Genomic DNA, 20046 nt, shown 5'->3' with positions numbered 1-20046 from the left:
ACTGCTAACATCTGCCAAAAGAGAGGAGCAGTTCCCTTACCTATTCTTCTTCAAGAGAGGAGCAGTTCACTGCTAACATCTGCTATCATGTCATATGATCTTTACTATGATCTCAAAATGGCTTAGTGGGATTGACCACCACTGAAGGTTTGTCCAAATGACCAGCTTGCAGGAGCCCGCAGTGTGTCGATCACTGGCAATAACCTTGAAGGAGAGGGACTGGCCGTTGAGGTTGGTGTTGCTCTGCCAGTTCCTGGACATGGAATTGCGTCCGGTACCGGACCCATTTGATGGACACTACATGCACATCTCCAGCCCCCCCCAGCATCGGTGAAGAGCACAAGATCGAAGTAGGTGTGGGGAATGACGATGAATCTGATGCCACCTCTCTTCCTGCATTTGAATTCCAGATGCAAGAACAGGGAAATCGGCGGAAACTAGAAGATAGAAACCGTCGAAGAAGCCCCGTGGATCTTCAATAATTCTAACTTTCAAGGAGAAACCGACGCCGGTGTTAAATCAAATTTGAAATTTTCTTTTTTCCCACACAAAAAATAAAAAATATCAAGGGAAACAGGTCTAGAAAAACTTCAAATTCCAAGGTGAAAGACTTTAAGGAAAATTGAGGAGAAAAAAAGGAGAGAGAAACCATCAACATAAACCCCTCCTAGGATCTTCAACAATTCTAACTCGAAAAGAAAAATCGATGCCAATTAATCTGTAGAAGTCAAGAAAAACATCCAAATTCGATTTCTTTTCCAATTCCAAGGTTATAAACTTACAGGAAACTGGCGAGGCGAGAGAAATGGGGGCAAAGGCGAGGCAAAACCGAAGGGGGGCGGAGGGGGGGAGGGAGGCAGCAAACATAGCCTTTTATTTGTACCGCTAGCCATGGAGAATCCGTCAAGCGTTCGAAGCGAGGGCAGAGACAAAAGCGTCAGTTATGGAATGAAAGACGAAAGAAATAAATAGTCTTACTGAAGATGTTCTGTTTATCAATTAAAACAATTACCATTAATGACTTTATGCAAGGATGTATCGTTGATTATAAAAATAAAAATTATAAATTCGTTAGTTATAGTGGGTTTTTACAAAGTAGCATGGAACAATATTGACTTGAGAAAAGTTAATAGGTTGATTCATCAGCTAATCTGTAATAACGCTTTCAAGAAAAGCAATGTTAGTACTGGGGTTACAACAGCTTTTGCACTCATCTTAGGCTATAAGATTAATGGGATATCACATATATTCTGTTCTTGAAACGACCCTTGTGTCCTAAACAAATCTTCAACATTTATAAGCAGCAATCAATGTCTTCACCATCTTATCATTTAGCAAACCCCATTTATTTAAGGCTGACATCGACTCAGACTCGTGCCAATTTTGGTTTGACAACGAACCAGACATGGCTACTTCATTCCTACTTCGTTATATATATCCAAATACCAAATGCAAAAAAAAATAAAAGAAAAGAAAGAAACAACCATAATTCCTGCCAAAGAGAGAAATAATTGACGCTGAACATGGAGAACAGCTGGGTAAAACTCGATCAGCATAAAATATGTATAGTAAGGGGTTGATAACTAGCATTAATCAAATAATTTGAGGTGCATTTGGCACCTCAATAAGCTATAATCAAAACTAACCACCCTAATTTTACTAAAATTCCACAACCATCCCAACTTAACCACACAAATGGGATGGGGGTTTAGCAGCCCCAGCTTTCAGGCTGTTGCCACAATGCTGCACCAAGAACTTCAAAGAAGTCCTCGCTACCTGTTGAACCACTTCAAAGAGCGAAACAATTGTGGTACACACAAGTTTAGGAGTAATTACAGGTTGAAGAAGCCCCAGGTAATGAATGGGCTGGCGTTACCTCAGCGTATAATTTTATCCGGTGCAACTATTGATTAAATAAAGGTAGCGCAACAGAAAATATAGTTGACTAGAAATACCCAGGAGGTTGTCCAAAGGGCGATGCGCCACTAGCAGGTCTTGGCTGAACACCATACTGAGGCCTCTGCTGCGAAGCTTGAAAATAACCAGCTGGTGCACTAGGAGGACCGCCGGAAGTCGGGAACGGGGCACCTGCAGATGGAACAAATGGCTGGCCTGGGAATGTTCCAGCCGGTGACGCAAAGGTTGTTTTACTTGGATCCCAAGCTGCTGTCTGTCCGACTGGAACTGGTGCTTGCATGCCAATGCTGCCGACAGAAGTTCCAGCTACTTGAGGATTAGTTTGCCAAACAGTGGAAGCACTTGGCACAGAGGAAGCTTGTGGATTGGAAAGTATCCCAGTGCTAGAAATGGTGTAATCCCTGCTCTTGTCGCTATAAGCCTGAAGATAGTACATGCACGTAGAAAAAAAGTGTATTACTCCAAAAATAGAGGAGAGAGACTCGAATGACAAGAAGCATACACTTTAAGGATTTGTCAAAGATTTGCACGAAGTTTAAACTGAAGCTAACCGATAAAGCCTCATAAATCATCAGTTTTGTTCTTTTTAACAAGAGATGCATCTTTCATAGCTTAGATTTTTTTTCATGAAATCAACAATAATATTGATAATAAAAAGAATGATAGGGTTTTGTTCTCTAGGGAAGAGCACTTATTCACAAGTCAAGAGGATTCAGATCATTCTTACCATTCTCATCTTTTTTTCCCCCCCCTCAAATTTCAGAAGGTTTTGACATCATTCTTTATTACCCTCATAATTAATTCTGAGTTTCTTGCTTATAACAACTACAAAATTAAGCGAGAGACGAATGCCTACAATTTTTCCTCACTTATATTACTCCTGTATAACCTGGAAAATCATAGTTGTACCTTTACATTGAGATCAGTATGACGAGAGTATGACAGATGAAGCTTACAATAGCCACCATCATAAATGCAGTGTCCCTCCAGAGCCTCTTTAGCAACAGCTGCAGTAGTCACATCTGATGGGAAAAGGGAAAATTGTATCAAATACTCTAGCAGCCAACAACAACAACAACAAAAACAAAGCAGCTAGCAGCCACATCAATTAATCATGAAAGAAAGGAGCATCAAAAGCTTCTTTGCATCTTCATACACAAATAAACAGAAAGATGCCCCTTGGACAAAGAATAGACTGAGAAATACATACAAAAATACATTTTTCTAACATGCTTTTAATGTTGGATAATTCCTTTAAAATCATACAAGTAGGGGGAAATGGTACTTTCGGTGTGGAATAGCTCAGCTCAACCAAAATAATTCAGAAAATAACAACATTTAGTTCATGAAGTGAAAAACTACACATGACGCCCAAGGAAAACCAACCTCATGGTAAAATAACACCATGAAATGAGCAAGGTCCAGAACTAGAATCAGAAGCTCGATTACATCTAAAACAGGACATAGCATGAAGAAATAAGGTTTGCAAAAACTGGAATAATATATGTATACAACAATTACTGGATTTAAAACCTGCTAAGATTTGGATGTACAAAACATGGGGCAGACCCATACTATGGATGAAATGAGCAAAAAAGTTTTGGATGTTTTTCTATTTTGATAACTACTCAGTAAGTCATGCAATGGGGGAAATCCTATCCAGCAGAAAGGAAACGGGCAAATCGAAACTAAAAAAGTTCAAGAAGACTTGTTTTTAACTTCTGCATTTATCATAAAATCCTGTCACAAAAATACTATGGAATCCCATGTCCATTCAATCTCCTCCACAGCCTCCTACTGCATCCTTCCAGATAATGAATCACCACAACTCCCAACATTGGTCCTCAGCAAGTTCAGGTATGTGGATTTCAACCACCCAGATTGTTGAAAAATGTTACATCCACATCAACCTTTCCAAACATCCCATCAGTGAGCAAATATCCATTTTGTTCCATTTTTTCTTGCTGTTAAAATTGCTTCTGACTTTTCTACCTTTACTCCAACTCCCCAAAGTGTCCATTATTGGCTACTCCATAACGGGGAGGATGGTGATCTACCAACTCCTACAGGGACAGAGGACCAAAGGATGAAAGAAAGCTAGACCGCAAAGTTTCACAAAATTGCTGATCCCAACTAGGATGGGACACAGTAGACTTAGTTCCAGCTAACCTCATGGTTAAATTACAAGATCACAGGAAAATCAATCTCCAGTCCAGTTCCAACAATGAAACAGAAACAGCTGCTGGTGCCATCATCAACAATAAGCCGAAGCACAAGAACAGAATAGGCAATATTTCAGCTACCAACCTGTTGCCATATGACAGGAGAGAGAGAGAGAGAGAGAGAGAGAGAGAGAGAGAGAGAGAGAGAGAGAGAGAACAGAGGAGACATGGGAGAGATTCCCACGACTTATGAATGACTTCCCTTATATTGGCTTTTATATTTCTCAGTCCATGAGATTTTTAAAATTGAATTATCGTACTAGACATATTGGTAATAAATATATAAGCATATACAGTTTTTATTAGCTTTAAACTTCTGAAATTTTTGTTATTTATTTTTATTATAATAATCTTTGGTGAAGAAGGGAAAGTTCTAATGGTATTTGAGCACTTGTTCATATAGTCCAATTCTCATTAGGGCTCCTGAATGAATAGGCTGATAAAAACTTGTCTGAAGTATTCAGCCAACAATCAAATTTTCAGCAGGTCTCAACTTCTAAATTTTGGGCAGTCAAGCTAGATTAATTAGGCCTGCCAAAAAAGAACCTAAAAACCCTAAATTCTTTCTAGACTAGAACAAGTAGAAGAACACATTGAATCTGGATTGCCAATTTAAAGGAAAAATTGGAGGCAAACAGATACGAAAAAAAAGGAACAGTAAAAATCTAAATCCCAAACTTTATAAAGCAATTTAAACCCAAAACTAAACTGTAACTGCACCCAGTTACTTCTAAGTTTGACCATTTTGACCTAGAACTGGATATGGTCCTCAGGAAGGGATGGCGAGAAAAATTGTTGAAAGACGATCAATAGTGGATGTTGAAGCCCCACAAGAAATGGAAACACTAGTCTGTTTCATAATACAGGTACCAAACATGTCCTAAATCTTTGAAAAAAATGAAAGCACATAGAATAAAGTGCTTCCAACTAAAAAAAAATGAAATGGAGTAAACAAAATAGCTTGGCAGGAGATCCAACCTGGATACTGGATCAAAGCCTGAGTTCCACCATTCTTCTCAAATATTGCAATCTTCTGGACACTACCAAATGCTGAGAATACCTAAATGAACAAAAGTTCTAGTAAATATTATTTCGTACTTCAACAAATGTATGACAGTGGGATAGAAAAAGTCTCTCACTGTGTAAAGAACATCAACTGTGACAGCATACTGCATGTTTTCTATTGCTGCAAGAAGCACGTTACTCTCAGGTTCCTTTATTTTCCCATCAGGACCAAGCGCAGGCTGAAAATAAATAATCATTAATCATAACAATTAAACAAAACCATAAAGTAAAGCTTGTGCAAAGCTGAAACAAACCTGCAAATTCCCCTCAATTGCAGATGGATTTACAGGTAGGTAAGGATTAGTGTAATCTCTGCATGATATTAAGTGGCATCAGATCGAATTTTACAATTATAATACACTCCAATCTGTAGATAATATACTATATCAAGTAAAAGAATAACAACAGGTATATATTAAAAGAAGTTGAATAACACTGACCAAAGGAAGACATATGCCAAAGAAAATAAAAAATTAGTGGACTAGTAAGAACTTCATTAGATAACACTTCCCAGAAGTAAATGAAAATTTAACAACAAGAAGCCATAATGTCTCAAAGGTAAATAAGAACTATAGTTATTACAAGGAAACAGCTATAACAGAAAATTGCAGTGAAGCAAGATCGGTGTTTAAACAGTAAATATTAGAACCTCATAGGATATAATTAAATGGGAAACTAATCAACAACTTAATTATTATAGCCATGATAATTAAAACTTCCCCATCAAAACATAGATATATGCCAGAAACTGCAAGAATGTGATAAGTAAAGCAAAATTTCCTTTTTTTTATTTCAATGTATACATCACATGGCATTTCATAGTGGCCATGTTATCTAGCTGATCAAGATCACAGTAAAGACATGCATATTTTATTTTTTCTATAGTCCATTAAGAGGCATGACATGTGAATAGAATAATTACTAAACAGTCAAACCCTATCTTCATAAGATATATGAAACCTATAACTTCAGTTCTGCTAAGTTTTAAGGCCTTTATTATTAAAGAATTTCATGAGAAGTCTAGATAAGCAGGAATTCATGGCTTGAGTAAGATGAATGATAAAGCAAGAGAGCATAACCTCGAGTCCTTAAGTTACACATCCTACAACAGAATCATGGCACTTTGTCCTTTTGGATGAAGATTGGGAAATGATCATCATAAGAAATACGAATCTTCTATGCAAAGAATACAGTAAACTTTTCCTTAATACAATTTGGGAACTTGCACTTAGATAATGGTTGCCTGTTAAAGTAGCCCAATGTTCCAATGCTTATACCAAAACACAATGCTAAAAGTTTGATGACCTGAGTTATTGCCTCACATTGGATGTAAAGGTGTATAAATCAACTCAATTAGCTCTAATATCTTTACGCATGTTCCAAAAGTGCTGCTTTAGAGTATATGTGAATACGAGTGTCATCTTTGAAATGGTTATTTAGAAAGAGTTTTTCTGGGAAATGCAAAATGAGATAAGTTCAAACTTTTTCTCTTATTGATAAATTTGAATCATTCCCTGGGTTATGGTTCCCTGGGTGGAAAGCATAGACTTGCTTTTGCTAGTTCGATAACGATAACTTCATAACACTGCCAATGCCGGTCCCAAACCCAGATTAAAAAGGTGGGCAGTTGCGTTAGATCACTGAAAACCAATGTAAAACTATGTCATGTCTCATGAATATGGATCTTAACCGTCCCAAATAATTGAGACTTACGGCTTTGTTATTGTTGTTGTTGGTAAAGAAAACTTTATTGTTGAAGTATAAAGACAGGTAATGCTAAAATAGAAGCATTAGATTATAATTTCAACAAGTCTGACTTAACAAGGACGATCAAGGAAGGAAAAGATGTTGCATCCATCATGAAGAACAGATTACAAGAATGAAGATGCCACTAATGGATATTGTAATCTACCTGGGCATCTAGACACAGAACTAGTGCACTAGCGCCAATCAGAATTACACTAAAGAAGCAGAAAAATCAACTTGGCATGTGCTAGGCCATCATCCTGTTTATGAGAATCGTAATCCTCTAGAATGCATAATTATGCATATGAGGTTAACAGGTTCCTAACATCTTGAGAATATCCAACAAATAAAGAAAATTTTAATTGACGCAGTATACAAAATTAATTAATCATATAGCTTTTGTCCAGGCAGCTAACTTTTATCATCACTAAATGAGACAAACAGCTATGAAGCAGTCACAAGATTTGATAAGTCAAATTATAAGTGGTCAGAAATGCAATTCAATGTAAACAGAAGTACAGATTTATAGCAAGGTTGACTGAGTGTAGAGACCTGCTGCGATGAGACTGGAACTTGATATTTAAATCTGTATGTGCAGAAAAAGAAATTCGTAGGTAGCAAGATGTAACATGCTCAGGAAGCAAGTACCTGTAAGTCATGAAAACAATCAGGAAAAGAGTGTGTATTGTCTTATAAAAATGTTCAAATGAGACAAACTGAGGAAACCTGGGGATACTTCTTCCATCCAACGCATTTCTAGCTTCTGAAGCAGTTGGTGCATCTGTGTATTGGATCAAAGCCTACAGAAGATGTGCAAAATGCTAATGTGAGATGCATTCCTGACTTCACAACTAGAATATATTGAAAAAGATGAAAGGACCTGAAAGCCAGCAGCCTTTTCAAAAGTAGCAATCTTGTGAACAAACCCAAAGGCAGAGAAGACCTAATAGACAGAAGTCTGATCAATACTGCTAACAAGAACTCTACCAAGTAAGATAGTGACTCTTTAGAGATCAAATGACAATCATGACAATATGGAAAACAATTAAGTCATCTCATATAACTTATAAGCGCAGAATGGCACCTGTAAGACAAAGGTATTCATCACAACTCCAGTGGCAACATATATGAAAAATTTTTACTTAATAAGATGAACATCATGCATCAATCACATTACTCACTGCCTCCAAAAGCCAGATCAAATGTGAGAAGGGACATATGCAGTTATCCTCCATAAGCAGTAAATTGATAAAATTACATCACTATCAAAAGAAAATTTTGACATAACATCTAAACTATGAAGTAGAGAATTAACATCCTAAAGAATGGAAGTTTAACCTCCAAAAACAGCTTCAGAAACAAGTTGAAGACACACAAGTTGGGTATAACCTACAACTTAAGGATGATGAGAATAAAGCAGCAGTTAGATATTAACATTCATTCAACAGTGAGATACAGAGAATCAGAACAGAATAGTCAAATGAAGAGATAGCAAAACCAACATGATATCTCTCCGAATGCAGATGCTGACAAAGAGATATACTCTGTGTTAACATGGACCTGATAAGCAATTCAGAGTATGTCCAAGGATTAAAACAATGTTAGCTTGATTTATATATCTATATATGATAAAAAAAGTCCCTCGTATCCCTTTAACTTTAAATAATTCAAATTACCAAAATGCTTAAAGCACAGGAAATTACATCTGAAATGCATCATAGGATTTTAGATAAAAGAGTCACACTGTAACAGAACTAACCAAGTGAATAACATCTATGCTAACATCACCAGCTTCGACACCCTCAATTGTAACAAGCAGAACATTCCCAGCAACCTCTCCAGAGACCTTATTGTTCACAATTTCTTGCCTGTTTGAATATTGGATATAAACAGTCTTACCACGAACTTGTGCAGGTTCAGATGAGGAGGCATAATATGAAATCATTGAGATGGCCTGATTAAGGTCCGCCTGAAAGAAACGGTACTAATAAGTAATAACAATGTTAAACTACTATGTTTCATGGACTTAATGTGATTGTCTAAAATCTAACTTTCATAAAGAAACACATTGTTAAGGAAGAAGAACAAAAGCCTAGCACAATAACTGTATATTTCACACCTTGCTTCAAATAATGTGTAAAAAGAAAATCACATATTCCTTTAATGAAACCACGAAAGAGGACTACATGATTTGCATCATTGCTTCATAATTTTAAAATAGTAGGGTTAAGCAAGAGGCTGGAATGGCATTTGGTGTTGACGATTTCTCAGTTTCAGATAAAATAATATGGAGTCTCTAGCTGTATTCTGTAGGCATCGTGTTGATACCATGATGTAGAAAACCTCTCAAAGAAATTAAAAGTACCAGTATCCTAGCCTAGTTCATTTCACATACAGAGGACCTCAAACTATAAATTTTATAAATGCTATTAAAACTTTAGTAACTTGCTAAAAGAAATCATTTGATCCATGTTTTGGGTGTATCATCCAACTGAGCCTCGAAAAATATTTTCAACCACATTAAATTAATGAGATGTTCCAGACTTCTCATAAACTAAATCGAAGACTATTGTTTCTTTTCTGGCTAAAAGATTTGATCTCTTTAAGTGACAAGAAGAAAAAGATGATGAAATCTTATTGATTTCGTCGTGATGAAATACTTTCATAGAAGAAGCTGCAAAACTGTATTGTGGCAGATAACTCAACAGAAATCTTCAATGTTGTAAATCACCGTAATGAACAAGGTATCGCCAGGAATTGGGGAGTCATGCAAGTGATGGACATAATCCTCCTCCTATCGACTTCTTGCATCTAATGACATACATTCTCCGCCAAGAATCTTTTTTTTATATTCATATGGAATTCAAGCGTTCAAAACAGGCTCTTCATGTTCCCCACAGATTCTTAAGTCTCGGACAAAGAGATCGCGACTTAAAACCGAAAGTTCAAATAGATAATTGAACAAGATAATAGCAAACCAAATTTCCAACATACAAGAAAAAGAACCACAGTGACATAATAAAACCGATAAAACCAACTCCAGATTAAAATTATGCCGATAATTTCGAAAAGCAGGTTCATAAATCGAGAAATATATCAAGAAACCGGGCTCCGACGCTTACGAACTCAACAAAAGCCTGGTTGCGATTGGCCCCGACGTTGCATTTGGTGTTGACGATTTTACCAAACGGCTTGCCGAGCTCGATTAGCTCCTCCTCCGTGCACTCCCACGGTAGGTTCCGGAGGTGGAGCACCTTCGACGGCGTCTGCGTGTACCGGAACTGCGGCTGCCCCGAGGAAGAAGACATCTCCGGGCTAGGGTTCGGGCGAACACTTCTCCGATCCCCCTCTGCGGCGATGAAATTTTAGCCAATACGACTGAGATCCAGCCGAAATCGGACGAATTGCAGGGTTAGGACGACGATTGGGGAAGAAGGATTGAGCGAATTTGATATCTCCTTTCGGAATTGAACCGTCGATGGCTTTGGAGTTGGGAGAGTATTTTAGATGGGCCGATCTTATATATAGATGACCGACTTGGGTTCGAGTCAGCTCCAATTTAAACCGGTTTGACTCGACCCGTTCCATTTGTAATTGGATGCAAACGCTGAAGCCACACTCAACCCATTCATGCGTTGGTCAGAATCCAAAATTATAAAATCACCCCTAAGAATTATGATGAAATTAATTAAGTACTTTTAGTATAATATAATAGAAATAACGATGATATTCCAAAAAAAAATTTTACTTTTTTTTTCCATAATATCATAGACAAATATGTATAAGATAATATTTTTTAGAAATAAATCATTTAGGTAATTATTTTAAATATTTTCTAGTTCCATAGAGTGGTGCAAAGTGTTAACCAATATCATACCCTAGAGTTATTCGGGCGACACATGACTAGATGAACCTTTGGATAGTGTATATGACTGGTTTGCTATCCTATTATTCAACAATGTCATATGGGATCACCTTAGAACCCTTTTCGCATGATTATTCCAAGTTTATGAAGTATATGTTTATAATTTGAATTATCTATTAAGTATTTATTTTTATCCGGTTATACGATCCCAAGTTAAATGTTTCCTACAACCCGTGTTCTCTTTGTAGGTCCTCAAGGGATCATAAGAGGTTTCAAGAAGGATGATCCTTTGCGAATAAACACACAAGGATATTACATAATTTAGACAATACTAGTTAAGTATGTGATAGATAGTATCGAAGTTGGATATGTATACGTAAAAACACTTGGCATGTAAACGTAAAGAACCTAGCGAGGCTACACTGAGGGTAACTAACATGCACAACCATTTGAGAGAAGGATAGAGACATACGAAAAAATGTTACTCAAAAGAGTAGGTATCCAAGATATGCATTTAGATGAATGACTAACATTTTACGTGAAAGGCACTACAAGGACGAGTGAGCTAGGAAGGACGCGTAGCGCACAAAGATTATGATGGCTGAGTTCGAGCTACGACTCGACGTTGATAACTAAATCCAATGGTACTTAAGGCAAGCGGTATCCTTGGTAAAGGATGAGATTATGCAAGGAGAGATGATGGGTTGCTTGATGATTAAAAGAGTTATGCAAAGTTCACAGATGTAAGGGGAGTTGCTAACTCGAAGAATTCAATACTGATGCAAGGGCTTATATATAAATGATGGATTGTTTGTGATCATCCTAAAGCAATCAAAACATGACGCCATTAAATATAAAAACTTTCTAATTAACATGAGAAAGATAAGTCTATAGAAGATTAAAGTGTACAATAAGTTCAACATATTACTAAGCCTTGAGGGGCCCGACGGGGCTTATATCGACGAAGAGTTATAATCTAGCAAGTGTATTTATGGTGGTAAAATAGTGCATAATTTGTTAAACAAGGTAGAATAGTCTAAGGGAATAGTGGTATTTGAAACTTTTAAATGAAAAGACGTAAAGAAAAAAGTTACTATAATGAGACAAATATCTATAAGGGATAAGTCTCGATTTTCTAGAAAGAGAATTATACGGATTGTAGAGAATTCTGGAGACGATATCATATGTGCAGCGAAAGATCATAAAACAAAAATCTAAAATTTTTCAAAAGATGTTTATTGTCGTACGAAGATTGACACACAAAAACCTACAAAATTGAAAACCACGTGTGAGATAGTTGTGTTACCTAGAGAGATCATATATATCTGAATTCCTATAGATATGTGAGAGAGAATGAAGGAAGTCAAGCGTTCTCCTCTCTAGCGGTGATCCACATAACAGGGGCTGCGAAGACGCTCCTCAAATCGTTGCCCAAATCTCCACACCTACTATTTGAGGAGGAGAAGAGGAGAGGAGAATAGAATGTGATAATTAGGAAGCCTAGCCTATGACCTTTTAGTTCTCTCTTTATTTATAAAGGTCCCTTGTCAACTTAACCCTAGTAGATCTTACTCTATTGGGTATCGAATCTCTATCGAATTACCAAAGTATCTTAAATTAGTTGATATCTACCCAATAATATATTATTAGCTCTTATTAGATCTCATTTATGAGATCCAATAATTCAAGGGCTTAATAGATATCCGATAAGATAAGGACTCTAACGGATATCTCACATCCGAACCTCTACTCGTCGCAACACTTACTATATATATGTGACCTTCCAGGCCTAATATTGAGCTAGCTGTGAGTCATACTTATCAGAACTCATTCTAGCTCAGTGAATTATTATCTCGACTCATCAAATACGAACGTTATGCTAGTACGTCGTAGTTCTCAAATGATATAGAGGAATTCAATCATTTAGATCTATATGTCCTTAATTACCATATACCTATAGTCCCTCATCCATTTAATATCCTAGAGATCATATGCTAGGCATGGTGCTGCCAGACCTATACGGTTTCTCCTCGAGTCTCACTTTAATCGGATTCTCTCGGAGAACTCTTTCTCTCTAAATATGAATGACCTTGGTTAAAAATTTATCTGAGTAAGAACATATGAGATATTTCTCTCATGATATCGAGAGTGGATGATCCTCTATTGATACTCAATATCCCTCGTAAGGTTCTATCACTCGCGATGATTAGTTGCGCTAGATTTGAAACTTTCAAACCTATAAGTCTGGTATCAAAGAGTGGAGTACTCATACATTACATCTTTAGTATCTTAAGTCTAAGGATCAAGTACATCTACTAGGACAACAGAATCGTTGTTTGACAATGAGGTATCATCAACCATCTAACATTTCGTGAGTGGACCAATCAGTGAACTCATTCTCTAATAAGTACCTGTACTATAGCCCTAATATCCCCATACGAGCAGCTATGAGACTAGTCACCTCTATCATATGGACGGGTATACAGTATACCAATATGTCCGGTTATCTCGATGTCATATGAATATCTATATTCATTCAACTATGAGTCATATGTAACTTGCGAGCATTGCCTTTGCGAAAAACTAATAAACTCTTCATTTAGTGGAACTAAAGAGAGAGAGGCACTAAGGTATTGAAACTCATACATAGTGATGTATGGGTCTCATGTCATAGGTAGTTACTCCTATTTTATTATTTTTACTGACGATTTCTTAAGGTATAAATATTGTACTTAAGGAGTATAAGAATAAATGCAAAACCAGACTAAAAAGAGTATCAAGACCCTTCGATTAGATCAAAGAGGTGAACACTTGAGTATAGAGTTCACACAATTTCTCAAGGACCATGAGATTATATCTCAATGGACACCTCCTTACACACCTCAGTTCATTAGTGTCTTTGAGAGGAGCAATCGTATACTGTTAGATATGATGCAGTCCATGATGAGTTTCGCCAACCTACCTATCTCACTCTGGAGATATGCCCCAAAGACCACAGCTTACCTTCTGAACAAAGTTTCAACTAAGTCGGTAGTGTCTACACCATATGAGATATAGAAAAATAAGATTCTCGATCTTAAGATCGTTAAGATTTGAGCTGCCCTGCCCATAAGACACAACCCCGACAAGGTAGATTCCAGGACAGAGCGGTATAAGTTCGTGGGATACCCCAATGAAACTTGTAGGTATTATTTCTATCACCCCAAGGACAAAAAAGTCTTCATAGCAAAGAGAACAATATTCATTTAAAAGGAACATATTCTTGGTGGAGACAATGAGAGCATGATAGAGTCATGCGAGATTGGAGAACCTAGCTCAGACACCATTCTATAGCTCGGGTCTGTTTAGGTAACTAGCACACAAGTTTTGACTTTACGTATGTCTGATAAAATGTCCCATCCTCCTAAAAGATATGTGAGATATATCAAATGAGAGTATGTTGAGGATATTGATTCTCAGAACTACAAGGAGGCTATTACGAGTATAGACACTAGAAAGTAGCAAGAAATCATGAATTCTAAGATGGATTTTGTGTACTCTAACAAGGTTTGGAATCTAGTTAATGTACCTAAGAGTATTGTACCCATTGGTTACAAATAGATCTTCAAGAAGAAAATTAGAGTAGATGGAAAGATTGAGACCTATAAAGCAAGGCTAGTAGCTAAGAGGTATCATCAAAGACAAAGTGTTGACTATGACAAAACATTCTCACCCGTAGCTACTCTAAAATCCATCTGAATTCTATTGGCTATTGCAGCATATTATGATCATAAAATCAAGCAAATGAATGTAAAACCCACATTATGTAATATCCCTCATTTTCTGAAATTTATTTATAAGAACCTATTTATAAATTGAAGGACCTATATGTAAATATAGGTATTTTAGTGCTTAAACTATTCAATTGAAAAAAAAACCATTTTATCCCATCATCTCATATGCACTCTGTTTCCCACAGGAGGAAACATAGGATGTCACCCCATAATTTTATATTTTTCCATTGCACATGCCATGTCACCCCCAGAATTCCCTACGGGAGCTACTCAGGTGACACATGAATGGATGAACCTTTATGGTAGTGTTTATGATTAGTTTGTTTCCTTATTCTATAGCAATGTCATGTAAATACTTACGAGGAGTTTTGATCGCGGCAAATCACATTGGATCCGTGCAACTATTCAGAGCTTGGAAAATATATGTTTATAATTTACATTATCTATCAAATGTTTGCTAAAATATCTACTTATGAGATCTTAACTTAAATGCTTGATTTAGCCTATATTTTTTTTTATAAGTCTTTAAGGGATCATAAAAGATTTTAGAAATATTAATCTTTAGTGAAGGAACACATAATGATATGGTACAATTTAAACAAAATCAACTAAGTTGGATAGCATGCCTATTTTTCATAATCTTCAAAGTACTCTTAATATGATTATCATAGTTTCCTCTTTTAAACATATGTAAGATCAAGGTAAACCCAATCTCATATATGAATTAACACTATTAATTATAGTATTTTTTTTAAATATTTAATTTTTTTTACCTCCACTAAAACATTATAACCAAGACAAACTAACGCGAAACCCAATATAAATCAATTTATATAAAAAATTAAATTATTGTTCTAATTGGTTTAAGAATAAGAAAAAAATAAAATACATACATATATATATATATATATATATATATATATATATATATATATATATATATATATATATATATATATATATATATATATATATATATATATATATATATATATATATATATATATATATATATATATATATATATATATATGTTAGGAAGAAGAACAAACAAATGAATAGACATCTATATCAATTACACTATTTTTAATAGATTTATGGTGGTTTAAACCAATTCACCTATGAAATACTACCAAAGAAACCGATCGATCCACAAAAAAAACGAAAAAAGGAAATACAGATTTTTGTAGATATAAAAAATGATTAATAGGTGAAAAATGGACACTCTTCATGGAAATTACACGTCTCCTTCGAGCGTTTGTAATGTAACGATACCAATCCTGTTAACATATTTGAGATCCTCTCAATGCCAATGCAGCTGTTGCTGCTGCAGCTTCGACCTCCCCCACTGAAGATTCATCAGGGATCGACAGAGCCAAGTCCTAGGACAAGGATCGCCATGGATAACCAAAATGGGCGTCTGGATTCGAAGCTAAACTCAGCAGCTCGCCTTCTTCCAAGCCTTTCGCAGGCCCGAGACTGCACCGATCCATCCCATGCTTCGCGAGTGCGTTGTTGAACTTGCTGATCTGCGAGCATCAACAGAGCAAGGACTCGGAATCAGTACTGTTTATGCCGACCAGATGTATGACGGAACGCGTAAGTGGGTCGATCGTCGTCTCACGGTTGCGTTAGTGCAGCTGAAGGCACAGACGCGGCCTTGGGCGCCTCGGTAGAACCGGAAGAAGGGAAGAACATGGATGTGAAGACTTCGGCACATGGCTTTGTGCTCCTCGCAATTGACTCTCAGAAGCATCACACTTGGATTCATCTCAGCTTGTTGACATATCTACGAAAAGAAGCAGCCAAACTCCATGAGAAGAAGAGTTGCCATGACAAGAGTGATCACACTATTTGGATCACGAACACGAATAGAACAGAACATGATGATTCGTTCTTCTAAATTGTGATCAGAAAATCTATGAGAAGAGTCAATAGCTGGATTGGAGACGTGTTTAACCTTGGGATGCAGAGCTTTGCAACCTCCACATCCTGGGGAATAGAAGTCGACGATTACGAGTTTATCCTCAGCATGCAGCAATGAGTGGACCAGTTGGTTTGTTGATTCGATCTCCGTCATATTTGATGAGGTGTTCTTCTCCCACCACCTAAAAGCTCGAGCAGCACACATTGAAGTGTTCTGACCCTGCATTTTGAGCAACAGCATCAGGATTCCTGGCAGATCATGTTTGGTTCACAAATGCGTTCGTTGCATCAAAAAGTTTCTCCGAGAGAAAGATATCACAGAGAAGTAAGCAAAAATTCAACAGAGAGGAACAAAAGGGAAATAGTCACATGAATTGGGGAAATTGGGTGGCTTTGGGGCCTCCATTCGTGTGAATCTCTCGGTTCTTTCAGCAGAGATCGCCTTCCCTTGATGTCGTTCTTCCAAGACAAGACATCCAAACCTGGAACATCTGTCTCCTTCCTCTCCAACCCAGTCTCATGAACACAACGAAAGGACAGACCACTCCTCAGAGGAACTGCCGTTGGGACGAGAAAATTATGGAGAATAGAAATGAACGGGATAAGAGAAGATGCTTGCTGTAGCTATTGTCGTTCCTTATATCTTGTTGTTATCTTTGGTCAGTGTCTCTTTCCCTACACTGTTTTGAGTTCAGAACACCGTGGCTGGCAAACGATCTTTGGTTCTTAATCTCGTCACCTTTATACCGGAAATTATCCCTCAATTCACAGTTCTCTTGGGTCGGTGTTCAATAAGAACTCTGGGTTTCCAGATAAGATCTACTCTCCAAAGCTGAGCACAGGAAATCAGAGCACATGAAGCCAGCTATTGCCGACGAAGCAAGAAGATTTAAGAGGATATCTAATCCTGGGTCCTGATAAGGTGGAAGACAAAAAACAACCGATTCATGGTATCACAAAAATTTGTCGCCTTTCGGATCGAGATGAAGCTGAGGCAGCAATTTGTCCTGTGTGTGAGTGAGTGTGACCATGCATGTGAATCGATTGAGCTGGAGAAAGAGAAGTATGCTTGAGATAGGATCGTAGCACAGAGCTGATAAGGTTGTTCTCAGTGAGCTCTGGCTTCCATACCATGGGCTGGTGAGACTCCTCACGCCCCCCGGATTCTCTCGTTCCTCTTCTGCCGCTTCTGCCAATAGACATCATGCAAGGAGTCCCCGGCAGAGGATAAGGTGACATTTTAACTCTCTCTCTCTCTCTCTCTCTCTCTCTCTCTCTGTGTGGTAGAGGATAAGGTGACACTTTAGCTATATTTCTCAAATGTGACTTTTTTACCTTCTCTCTCTCTGTCTGGTAGAAGATAAGGTGACAATTTTACTATATTTCTCAAATGAGACTTTTTTACTTTCTCTCTCTCTCTCTCTCTCTCTGGTTGAGGATAAGGAGACATTTTGTCTCTCTCTGTTTCTGAGATCAAAATATTGAAGTATGTTGGGTTTACTACCTGTGAGTGTATGACCTATCTTATGTTACAATCTATAAGGATGTTAGAGTCGCATTCTGATTAAATGAATAAAATCATAGGAAAATTATATAGATTGAATGTTGATGGGGAATTCAGTGTGCAGGACAAAGATTTTTCTTCTCAGATGAATCAGTGGGAGATGTTTGTCAATTGACTGTAGATACATCCTAATGAAAATGATAGATACAATGAACTCAGGACAACCAAGGAAAAGGAAAGGAAGGAAGGCATTTAAAGATTGGAAATTGAATCTGACAGTTGGTGGTCAAAATTATAAAATTTCTCATGTCTATACAGAGAAAAATGGATATGTTCATATTAGGGTTTGTAGGAATTGATTGCTGATCAGCAGTGAGAATTCTTTAGAGTTGGAGGTAGACAAATATTTTCTGAAAAGAGAGATAGAGAGAGAGAGAGAGAGAGAGAGAGAGAGAGAGAGGAAGGTCTTGATTTTCTTCAAATTCTTATGCTGCTGCTTATTTCTCCCATCATAAGATATGATCATAGAATTGTCAACAATGTTGTAGAGAGAGAGAGAGAGAGAGAGAGAGAGAGAGAGAGAGAGAGATTTTCTTCAAATTCTTATGCTGCTTATTTCTCCCATCATAAGATATGATCATAGAATTGTCAACAATGTTTTACAACTCTTCAGTTTGTTCATTAATTTATCTTACACTATGAAGTAATTATCTTTATCAACAGCAGAGTTATGATTTGTTAGGTTGTACATAAATTCAACATGAAAAGTAGGTACAAGATGTGATTCTCAAGAACAAACACATCTAAACCTTCACTTGCTCAACATATATTTCAAGTGGCTGCAACTTTAATGTTTTCTTCTCCCTTGCTTGTTTGATATTTAGTGTTTGCACCCTCCATCTTTTGTCTACAAAAACATTGCCTTCTCTATGAGGTTCAATTAACAAGAAACAACACTACCTTGTAAATTCCATAAATCACCCTCATCCATGAAGACACAAACTTCAAGAACTTGCTGCATCTTACCAGCAGCAATTACAGATTGCATAGACTCTCTCTATTTCACTGACACATCAGTTTCAGAACACTTTGCTGAAATAATATATTGTTCAAATTTCACTGACACCAATTTAATCTTTTTTTAATTTTTGCTAATGTGAGAAATTCTCTTAGTGTTATTTTTATTGGAAACTTAGTGCTATTTTCAATCTCTCCTTATGTATCAATATTTCCTAAGACAATTGTCATTACTAAATGTGGAACTCTTTTACAGCAGTTCATTTATAGTTTTGCATGTAACTTTATTGGTATACTAACCAAAAAAAAAAAAATTGCATCTAATAGTTTGAGGTTGGATCTTGAGTTAGAGTTTGTAATCTTCTTCTCTCATATTCTAGTATTTAAACAGCTCTCCACTTAGATTTCTGAGTAATTGGCTACTATATTAAGGTATTTGGTACACAAAATTGATGAGACATGATCTTGAGTTAAAATCGATGAGACACGCCGCTGAAGGACTCAACGGTGCTGCTGAAGTTGTTGTACGTCGGCCGATACGGTGGAGGCGGAGACGACGATGGCGCACCAAGGGCGAATCGCGCAGCGGAAGGGAGGGACAGGCGGCGAAGGAGAGGAGGGGAAGTTGGTCTTAGCCTCGGGCTTGCGAATGGCGATGGCGGCGACGTCCTCGACGGAGTCAAACGTGCCAAGCCACACCCGCGCCTTCTTCCAGATGTCCGCATCTCAGCCGCGAATCGCCCACACGACCGCTTTCGGACGCCACGGTACCGCACCTCTACCGTCATCACCGCGGCCGGAGCTCGGCCCTACCGGATCTCTTCTTCAACACACACGAAAACCAATGATTGGATCTCAAGAGGCGAGGAGGGAACTCGTGATCGATCAAAAGCAGAGTTTTGAAGTCTTCATCACAAATCCGTCTCCTTGCAATCGATCGCCCTCCAGACTGAAAGAAGACTTGGAATGCTCTGATTCTTTCTTATACCAATGAATCAATCACACTTCTCC

The 20046-nt window shown here is 37.3% G+C and overlaps 2 protein-coding genes across 5 annotated transcripts; both read right to left on the bottom strand.

Annotated features, from left to right (window-relative positions):
- Positions 1–1756: 1756 nt before the first annotated feature.
- LOC135584162 (polypyrimidine tract-binding protein homolog 1-like) lies at positions 1757–10438 on the bottom strand. Of its 4 annotated transcripts, none has more exons than XM_065170010.1 (10): positions 10073–10438; positions 8710–8919; positions 7831–7893; positions 7677–7750; positions 7503–7598; positions 5459–5516; positions 5279–5383; positions 5118–5199; positions 2827–2939; positions 1757–2338 (listed from the first exon to the last, which is right to left on the bottom strand). In XM_065170010.1, the coding sequence occupies exons 1-10, from the start codon at positions 10256–10258 to the stop codon at positions 1946–1948; spliced, it is 1380 nt and encodes a 459-aa protein (XP_065026082.1). In that variant the 5' UTR covers positions 10259–10438; the 3' UTR covers positions 1757–1945. The 4 variants fall into 4 exon arrangements, with proteins under 4 accessions (XP_065026082.1, XP_065026086.1, XP_065026084.1 ...); XM_065170014.1 differs by having other exon boundaries at positions 2874–2939; XM_065170012.1 differs by having other exon boundaries at positions 10135–10438.
- Positions 10439–15655: 5217 nt separating this feature from the next.
- On the bottom strand, positions 15656–17122 carry LOC135650557 (thioredoxin-like 1-2, chloroplastic). The gene is made up of 4 exons (XM_065170029.1): positions 16884–17122; positions 16549–16734; positions 16213–16377; positions 15656–16117 (listed from the first exon to the last, which is right to left on the bottom strand). Exons 2-4 carry the CDS (start codon positions 16717–16719, stop codon positions 15971–15973), a joined length of 483 nt encoding a protein of 160 aa, XP_065026101.1. The 5' UTR covers positions 16720–16734; positions 16884–17122; the 3' UTR covers positions 15656–15970.
- Between the last annotated feature and the right edge of the window lie 2924 nt (positions 17123–20046).

This window comes from Musa acuminata, chromosome BXJ3-10 (assembly GCF_036884655.1).
Source record: "Musa acuminata AAA Group cultivar baxijiao chromosome BXJ3-10, Cavendish_Baxijiao_AAA, whole genome shotgun sequence".
NCBI lineage: Eukaryota > Viridiplantae > Streptophyta > Magnoliopsida > Zingiberales > Musaceae > Musa > Musa acuminata.
This window is presented reverse-complemented; position numbering and strand designations above follow the sequence as displayed.

Excerpts from the sequence above, each read along its gene's own strand:
- LOC135584162 (XM_065170010.1), bottom strand. The coding sequence starts at position 10,258 with ATGTCTTCTTCCTCGGGGCAGCCGCAGTTCCGGTACACGCAGACGCCG. Across the intron at positions 7,751-7,830 it reads AAAAGGCTGCTGGCTTTCAG|GCTTTGATCCAATACACAGA; the intron begins GTCCTTTCATCT and ends CATCTTCTGTAG. Across the intron at positions 2,339-2,826 it reads ATACTGATCTCAATGTAAAG|GCTTATAGCGACAAGAGCAG; the intron begins GTACAACTATGA and ends TACTATCTTCAG.
- LOC135650557 (XM_065170029.1), bottom strand. The coding sequence starts at position 16,719 with ATGTGTGCTGCTCGAGCTTTTAGGTGGTGGGAGAAGAACACCTCATCA. Across the intron at positions 16,378-16,548 it reads GCAAAGCTCTGCATCCCAAG|ATATGTCAACAAGCTGAGAT; the intron begins GTTAAACACGTC and ends TTCTTTTCGTAG. Across the intron at positions 16,118-16,212 it reads TCAGCTGCACTAACGCAACC|ATCAGCAAGTTCAACAACGC; the intron begins GTGAGACGACGA and ends TGATGCTCGCAG.